The sequence below is a fragment of the Raphanus sativus genome, unplaced genomic scaffold (genome assembly GCF_000801105.2).
Source record: "Raphanus sativus cultivar WK10039 unplaced genomic scaffold, ASM80110v3 Scaffold4076, whole genome shotgun sequence".
Taxonomy (NCBI): domain Eukaryota; kingdom Viridiplantae; phylum Streptophyta; class Magnoliopsida; order Brassicales; family Brassicaceae; genus Raphanus; species Raphanus sativus.
Window position 1 is genome coordinate 1 of NW_026619379.1, and position 8,605 is coordinate 8,605.

Consider the following 8,605-nt stretch of genomic DNA (forward strand, 5'->3'; position numbering starts at 1 on the left):
ACAGAATGCAACGATCTCATCGCTTGTCCACACAAGTAAGTTTTAAATTATTTGGGTTATTGGTTCAGTAAATTGAAAAACATGGCTTATATTTTCTTAACAGGATTAGACTAGAACATCGGTTTCTAGTAAAATATTTACATCATAACTATCGATCCTGAATAGATAAAATGGATTATCCTTATTGTATTTGCAGGTATGCTTCGGAGAGTATAAAGTTAGCTTGTAAGTATGGCTACGAAGGCGTGAAGTCCGGTGAAACGTTATCAGGTACAGATTGATTGTTCTTCTTTATCTTATACACAAACAAAAGAACCAAATTAAACTACGAGAGACATAAACTGATTTATTTAGATTTTGGTAAGAAAATATAAATCTGAACTTTCGCAAATATATACTTTTTGCAGAGGAGTATTTCGATACAAGGATGCCAATCGTGATGAAGAGAATTGTTCAAGGAGGAGTTAGACTAGCAATGATACTGAACCGGGTTTTTAGTGATACTCATGCTGAAGTTGCTGCCACTTGAACCAAACCCGGACCAGACCGGATCACCAAAGCATTTGATTAGGAGATTATTTGCTCATTTCACAAAGTTAAATAAGACTGATCGGATATTCTTTTCTTTGTAGCTATTTCGATTTGACAGCTAATTTATTGCCCGTGGGCTACTTTTTTATATAGATGTGTTTAGGATTAGGTCATATGCTAATTTCGTGTGTTTGTTTTATATACTATGAAATTTTAAAATAAATAAGAAATCTAAAAGAAGATAATATACTATTGATCAAGTGACTTTGACACCACACTGGATTTGTACAAAAAGAAACTCACAACCTAGAGATTAAACACGATCACCAATCTTTAATATGAGGTTTCAGTTTCACTCTAATAAACCACAGAAAAATACTGAAGAAATCAATAAAAATATTTAATATGAGAAGCAGCAGTTTAGGATCCAAGGAAGTTTCTCGTGGAGCCAAAGATAGAAGCAAAAGAATTAGCAAAGCCAATCAAGATCCCAACTTTGACTTGCCCTCTCTTTGGTATTGGACGGCTACTGTGTTCTCTGGCATCTCTCCTAGTTCCATTTCCACCGTTGATCATGCTGACTTTTCCTCTTCCTTCCATATTATGCTTATCGAAGTCAATCAAAGGTCAAAAGTCTTCTGGAAAGTCTCGAGTGAAGAAGAAGAAAGTGAGTAAAAAGTCTTTAGGAAAGTCTAGAGAGAAGAGGAAATGAGTAAATTGAAGAACAAGAAAGTTTTCTTTGTTGTAAGTTACAACCACAGGATGGATACATACGTCTTTATATAAACATTAATGTGCTCTCCAAAATAACCTTGGGTTTGGCTAATATTACAAGTTGGATCAATTTAATATTCACCATCTGCTTGGACGTTTTTCCCCTTGCCGCCGCCCCCTTGGAGTAGATTAAGATCTTACTTTAATTTATTTTACTAATTAACTCCATTTTATTCTATCTTTGTTTAAAAGGGGTTTTGTTGATCAGATTACATTTCTCCAGAATCCAAATAAATGAAAATACTTTACTAACAATGAATTTCATGGTGTTATTTTATATTTTATATTTTAAGACTATAAATTTTCATAACTATTTGTTTGTTTGTTCATGTTACCAAAACTTAAATTGTATATTTAAAATATAATCAGTTTAAATTTATTATTGTTTTTTTTTTGTTAAAAGAAATGCAGATAATTCTTATTAAGGATTTTGTTAGCAATGACTAATGAAGATAATGATCTTTTGATGGCTTTGAGAGTGGGTAAACCGTAGTTGTAATCTAAAAATGCATAGACTCTATCCAGGTTCATTGCACCAATGTCTGCAAGCTTAGAATCAATAATTAGTTACGAAAAAAGTAAGTAGCTTTATCTAAAAGTGGACACCAACTTGTAATCCCACTAAGGATAAATAACTCGAAAGTTATACTTTACTCATAAGGTTAGATTGGTAATCTAAAAAGCGACAAAATATTCTGACAGTCTTAAAGTGCTCCACGATGATTAATAATAATCTAATAGATATTCCATTCTATTCTGCACTAAATTCACGTGCCAGAAACACAAAAAGCTTACATCTTTTAGGTATTCACCGAAAGTCAGATAAATAAAATGTTTTTAATAAATTTTGCAGACTAACAACAAAATTCACGTGAGAAAAATAAGGTAACACCAAGTTATTCGGATAAAACGGAAATGGGGGATATATACACTGATACAAACACACTACAGTCATGACTCATCCTGTGGTTAGGAACAGCCGAACAATAATGCAGAGAAACTAACTTTTGTTTATAAATAAATATTAAAGTTCCAAAAATATAAGGTGTTCCTTTAAAAAACTATCTGAAAAACTGAACAACCACAAATATACTGTATACATGAGATTTATACTTTAATGCTTTAAAGAAAACAAACGATTTGTGGATTGACCTAATTCATGTAAGTGATTCTATTATTCCTACCTCGGCTCCTTGGTGCATTGGAGGTGATTTTAATGAAATATATTTTTAAAATAGCTTAGTGTTGAAAATAAACATGAGCTTCTATATATTTTGAAACAACCCATTTTCATATTCAAAGAGAGCAACACTAAGGTGTATTTTAGCAAAAAAAAAAAAACACTAAGGTGTATAAAAATAAATAAATAAATAATAATATAAATTAATTAGAACCGCTGTGTGTGTATAAAAATCCTTTTTATGTGTTTATGCTGTTGTTTCTTTTTTTTTATGCTGTTGTTTCTGTCTCTTGAATTCTCTTACCACGCCTTAATCTTCTGTTATTACCGTTATTCTTCGGCTTCGATGACGATGGATCGATCCAGTTCTTGTCTTGTTCCACCGCTTTGTTCCAGCGTTCTTCAAAAATCTGAAGCTCCCATGTTGATTGCCTCCTTATCTACTTTGTTTCATCAAAACCATACGAGTAAACTTATGATGCCAATTCTTTTTCTTCTATCGGCGACAATGTACCTAAGATAGAATCTGATGGAGATTTACTCACCGAGGTTCTCGAATCATGGCCATGTCTCTTGAAAATATCAAACGAAAAAGAACCATAAACATGTGAGCTTCTTTACTTAGAGATCAGAACGAGTTCTTTTTATCTCGGAGTCTTACCTTCTTCTCAGAGTGTCCACTTTCACCTAAAGTTTGAATGCCTTGATGAAATATATACTCACTATCCACGATCCCTACATTCTTCGTTCTGTCTCCCTAAAACCATGCTCACAAGTTGTAGAGAACCAAATGAAAAGTTTCATACAAGAAAATCTTGAATGAGAATTGCTAATTATACAAGAGAAGAAGTTCACCTGTGCACAATACCCTAGTTTCATATCCATTCCCCATCCATGAACCAGATCATTCTACAAAATCCAATACAAAAATGAACTCAAAGTGAAAAAAAATACTAACCGCAAGTGAAAAATTTACCTGTATAAGATTCCAAGTGCAGAACCAAGCAGCTCTTGAAAACACAGGAGCCATTCCTTCAACAAATCTACAAAAAAAAGTGTATCAATTATGTTTATAAACTTTCACAGAAATGATTCATCGCCTACTAAACCATAATTACCCTGTGCAAGGAGGATCCTGGCTTGCATCAGAACAAACTCTATGGCCTCTACTAATGTAAACTCTCCTGTGTTTTTCGGCATCATGTTGTAAAGCAAGTACTAAAAACTTGCATCGCAAACAAACAAAAAATCTCTCATGGATAAATAATTTGAACCTATGAAATATCATTGTGCTAAAACGGACTGTGATTTTGTGGTGGATTCCACTCGAGTTTGAGTCCAAAGCCGGTTGCGATATCTCCAGTCCCTCTGATTTAACTATCTCCAAATACCTTCAGAAAATGGTGTCACACTCATGATTTCTTGCAGTACAAGGATATATTGAAGAAGGTTTTTTAAATAACTGAATTTTACCTCTCTGGTGTGAAATTCTCAACTCCAAGATCCTCATCCCAAACAAATATATAATCATAGATGAATACAACATCAGGATGGAGAAATCGTTTTGCAAACCACCTGAAATCAAGAGAGAAATATTTTATAAAACCAATGTTACACAATTGAACATTAAACTCACACAACATTCTCTCTATGTTATTATCTTCTTTAAAGATGCATACAATGAGGACGCCCATGGAGTCTACCAGAGAATGAGAAAGAAAACAACCATTTAGTCTGGTCCTGTGCAACTATATGTATGGCCTTCGAACTCCATTCCAGATCCCACCATTGATCCATATTACCATCGTAATGGAACAGAACAACCGTGAAATTCGCTGGAAGAAACTGAGAGACGACGCAAGAGCTTTACATTAATAGGAAACCTCTGTTCTTCAGTGCCTAGGAGTTGTAAAATAAAAAATAGCAATACCTTCTTTACAATAGTGTCAACATTACCCTTTTGCTTAATTCCTACGGGTATCGCCAACAAGTTACGGTTAGTCATTTCTACACCCTGTGTTTAACAATCACAACACATATTAAAAAAGTCTTTTAGCTACAGAGATATTCAGTTACAGATTTACAAAAAAAAAGTTACAGATTATGCCACGTTTCTTGATGAAATAGTACTAACCTTTGACCTCAAACTACTAGTAGACCAGAGAGGCTTCAGTTCGAGGTCTGATCTAGGCTGCATGATACCACGCGGCAAGCCTCTTAACTTCTCATCGACTGGTTCTGATTCCTGGATACAGTCCACGACTGAGCGTTACATTAAACTAGAAAATAAGATAATTTTGAGTATCAAAATGTTACCTTTGCCATGTCAAATGGATAACCTGCTTCTTCTAGCTGAAGGATAGATAGAAAAAAAAAAGAGTTTACTTATGAAATAATCAAGTCACCACATTCAAAGAGATCAAAAACGATCGGTTAGAACATTACATCTGTATCTTCGAATTGAATATATGTGGTCTTATACCAAAAGATCAAAAGTGCTGTACATATGAGAGCCAAAAAGGGCTTTATTCTCCACCAGGATTTACTCTGCAAGACTCAAGCATTATGCTGTTCAAACAGTATAATAAACCTAAACACAATCGAGGAGGAGGTTCTACAAAGCAAAACCAAAGCTTACCACATCTTGAGCATTGTTTCTTTTTTTAACTAGTGATGGTTTGATCGACTTCATAGACGACTCCATAATAATCTGATACAGAAGCAAATTCAACCCTAAGACTAGTTTTAGCAACAAAAAATATATATATTTCAAGAATCAGAAAACTCACCACCAGACTGGTGTTCTCCCAAGAACAGAGAACAATAAGACAACTTAACCAGACCGTACTGGTCACTGAACCTCAATCTGTTAGGCCGATTGTTTATACGTTTGCCATATGGTTTAATTTCATCGTAGTAAGTTGCATCAAACATATAGCCAATGAAAATTACCATCTGGTTACTTTACGTGAACTAGAATTGGAGCAAAGTAAAAAAGGTTTAAAATACATCCTAAAATGGTAATAGCGGTAGAACGTTATAGTTTATATTACCAAATATATAAAAGAACAAAGTTTGCAAGTTTTTCTCGTTGATATATAAACAGGTGGTTGACAAGTGATTTTATAAAAGAAGTCACGTTAATTAAATACATTAGTCTCATGGAGATTGAATTAGCCAAAAGTGGAAGTGTTTTAATATGTAACGGTATAAACTTAGATCATTTACCCCGTCATGCAACTTAAGCAATAAACTCAACGTCTCCCTCTCTGATGAGTCCGGTCAGAGAGATCATTCTAGATGTTAATTGTGAGTTTTGATTTGCATATACATTGTTTTGGCTTTGTTTTTGCTATAAATTCACAGCTGTGATTGATAAATATAGATATTGCCAATAAATGTTCTGTGTATCAATGCAACCCAAGTTAAAGTCTTGAATATGTGCTCAAGGATACTAAGGGCATAAACCAGTTTTTTTTTTCTGGATCCTAATGCTATATGTACACATAATAACCCAATCAATATATAGTGATATCATCGGGAAAAAAACAAAAACATCCGATGCCAAAACTCAACTCAGAGTGGTTGGTAGCTCGAATGTTTAGTAATAAGCCAATGCGTAATATACATGATAAAGAAAACAAGTCTTTCAACATTCTTGAATGGAGTTTGAGTTGGAGGGGTCTCTTGATGAGCTATGTTGATGCTGAGACTGTGAGATGTGTAGAGGAGGACGAGGCACGGGCACTGGATGAGCAATGAAAGTAGGGATGTCGTCTCCTGGCATCAATACTGATACTCCGTTCGTGTAAACAGTCATCTGCATATCGATACATCAGAAAATCAGTCAATTCACAACTCATTTCCAACAGAATACAGATATGAATATTATGTTCCATGAGCCAACAAAACATAAGCAAATGAGTGGGGAGAAGACAATGACAGATCTAAAACATGTGTCATTGTTCCCCCAACAGCAGCTCAAGTTAAAGAGGAAGAAAAGGGAAAACATAGTTGGCTTAACTTTACATTTATGGGTCCTCTCATGTTTCTGAATGGTTTCTATCTAAGTCTTTCATCACATGGTTTTGGTCCATGGCCATGTAAAATCAATCATAAATGCCAATCAGTCTTTATCAAAACTAGTATATCTAACAAGAAAACAAGGGATACAAAGGAGGACCCATAGGCCATAATCATACAAGGGAGGAAGGACTAATTCAAGCTTAAGCTCATTTCTCAAAAACACAAATGGGATTTAATCTCCGTTGGTGAGCAATGTTAAGCTACTATTTAGTATCCAAAGAGATGCGATACAAAGAAGTTTACAGGAAACAATTACCACAAGAATATGTCAATGAGGAACAATTCGAGCTTTCTGAGTATGTTCTCTTAGTCTTAAAGATAAGATTAGATTCAAGAGGACCACTGAACACCCAAGAAAGAACATGATTAAACTATAGCATAGGAGGAATGTTAGGTTTCAAGAAAACTTGTGGGGCCAATTATGTTCCTAGGACATGTCAGACACACATGGTTTTAGACTTGGACGTTATACCTCATTATCCATCTTCAACAATAATACTTACAAAGAGAATCAAAATCTTCAACAAACAAAACTTTATTACACTTCTTTCTTGTCTCCTTCGCCATTATGAAGGAGAGGAGTAAAATAAAAACAGAAGATTTATAAATGACGAAAGAAATCAATGAATGCATCACCATATATACATACGTGAATGAGGAAGACATCTTTAAATGTTGATGATGTAAAAGCATGTGCATTGTTGGGTCTCTTTCAATACTCAAAATAGTACACAGAATCAAAGCCTTATAACTTTTTGCATGAACGTGTTCACAAATGAAAACAAGTACAACCCCTCAGACTATAAATGTAATTTTTGAGGACTAATTAATCAAGTCTAATTAAAAAAAACAAAGTTCGAAGATTCAAGGAAGAAAGCATCATTAAAAAAAACTGAAACTCTATTTAGAATCCAATTGTCAAAATCAGATTAGTCAAACTAAGTCAACACTTAACAGTACTAAGCAGACAAGAATGCGACAGTCAAAAGTAAAGTACTTGCCTTTGGAGATTGGTAACCGAGCTTAGATGATGTGCCATTGAACCCGACCCGAGATTCCATACCCAAGAGGATCCGACCAGAAGAGGAATCAGAGTTAGTGGTTGTTGTTCGAACGAGTTTCTCGAAGATAGCCATGACGAGGAACATTGAAATGAGAATGGCTGTAGCTACGAAACCAAAGGAGAATGCACTAACTGAGTCGTCGTCGAATCGTGATATACATGGTTCTTCTCGCCGGAGATTCGTCGGAGCTCCAATGGGCGGCCATGGTTGATGATGGTTCATGCTCGTCTCCAAGCGCTCAAGCTCTCTCATTTCTGATATTTCAAGTTAGTTTGGCCTTTTAAGTGTTGTGAGTTCGTTGAGGTGTGAAAGTTTTGGGATTGTATTAGAAATTGTTTTAAAATTGTAAACTTTTTGGGGACACACATGTTGTCCTTTTATTACACAGCTTTTTAGAGAATTACAAAGAGAATAGTGATGTTTGTTTACTAAAATAGTCAAGTTTAATGAATTTTAGACAGTATATATTATCTTGAATATGTGTAGATTTTTAAGATACAAGTGTATATAAGGGAATCTATAACTTAATTTTCAATATATATTTTAAAACTGTTCTTACCAGTTTTTGAAATCTTTTAACATCACTATGAAATCTTTTTTTTTTTGAAAAAAAACATCACTATGAAATAAACCAATGTATGGTCAATGGTGGGCACAGTGATTAATCATTTTAAGAGCAAAGCGTAAACTCATTACAATCCCAAAATCTATTTTTTTTCTTTGTTAGCTCCCAAATTCTAAATACATCACGTATAATCATTTTGCATGGATTGTTTTGGTGTTCCGGCTCAGACGTTTAGTGGTTTAAATGAGGTTGGTTGCTGGAAAACTCTTAACCAAAAATCTGGCAAGCTCCAAGATTATTCAGATGTTTTGAAGAATTAAAGTTAACAATAAACCTATTTAATACTATTATATTCAAATTCGCTCAAAAAACTAGTGTATTCAAAATGTACAACGTTACCAATCA

At 34.2% G+C, this 8,605-nt stretch overlaps 2 protein-coding genes across 3 annotated transcripts; both read right to left on the bottom strand.

Moving 5' to 3' along the window:
- Positions 1 to 2,688: 2,688 nt before the first annotated feature.
- On the bottom strand, positions 2,689 to 5,386 carry LOC130507139 (uncharacterized). Of its 2 annotated transcripts, XM_057001851.1 has the most exons (15): positions 5,275 to 5,386; positions 5,124 to 5,195; positions 4,931 to 5,032; positions 4,802 to 4,837; positions 4,620 to 4,730; positions 4,416 to 4,499; positions 4,212 to 4,330; positions 3,959 to 4,060; positions 3,760 to 3,876; positions 3,604 to 3,669; positions 3,462 to 3,528; positions 3,341 to 3,394; positions 3,147 to 3,242; positions 3,031 to 3,057; positions 2,689 to 2,925 (listed from the first exon to the last, which is right to left on the bottom strand). In XM_057001851.1, exons 2-15 carry the CDS (start codon positions 5,187 to 5,189, stop codon positions 2,755 to 2,757), a joined length of 1,218 nt encoding a protein of 405 aa, XP_056857831.1. In that variant the 5' UTR covers positions 5,190 to 5,195; positions 5,275 to 5,386; the 3' UTR covers positions 2,689 to 2,754. The 2 variants fall into 2 exon arrangements, with proteins under 2 accessions (XP_056857831.1, XP_056857830.1); XM_057001850.1 differs by having other exon boundaries at positions 3,604 to 3,876.
- Positions 5,387 to 5,919: 533 nt separating this feature from the next.
- LOC130507138 (uncharacterized) lies at positions 5,920 to 8,001 on the bottom strand. The gene is made up of 2 exons (XM_057001849.1): positions 7,573 to 8,001; positions 5,920 to 6,305 (listed from the first exon to the last, which is right to left on the bottom strand). The coding sequence occupies exons 1-2, from the start codon at positions 7,885 to 7,887 to the stop codon at positions 6,135 to 6,137; spliced, it is 486 nt and encodes a 161-aa protein (XP_056857829.1). The 5' UTR covers positions 7,888 to 8,001; the 3' UTR covers positions 5,920 to 6,134.
- Positions 8,002 to 8,605: the final 604 nt, after the last annotated feature.

What these genes read in the sequence shown, in the direction of transcription:
- LOC130507139 (XM_057001850.1), bottom strand. Translation starts at nt 5,189, where the DNA reads ATGGAGTCGTCTATGAAGTCGATCAAACCATCACTAGTTAAAAAAAGA. An exon ending in TTCAATTCGAAGATACAGAT is followed by an intron (nt 4,838 to 4,930) that starts GTAATGTTCTAA and finishes TCTATCCTTCAG; the next exon opens with CTAGAAGAAGCAGGTTATCC. An exon ending in GTGGACACTCTGAGAAGAAG is followed by an intron (nt 3,058 to 3,146) that starts GTAAGACTCCGA and finishes GATATTTTCAAG; the next exon opens with AGACATGGCCATGATTCGAG.
- LOC130507138 (XM_057001849.1), bottom strand. Translation starts at nt 7,887, where the DNA reads ATGAGAGAGCTTGAGCGCTTGGAGACGAGCATGAACCATCATCAACCA. An exon ending in TCGGTTACCAATCTCCAAAG is followed by an intron (nt 6,306 to 7,572) that starts GCAAGTACTTTA and finishes ATCGATATGCAG; the next exon opens with ATGACTGTTTACACGAACGG.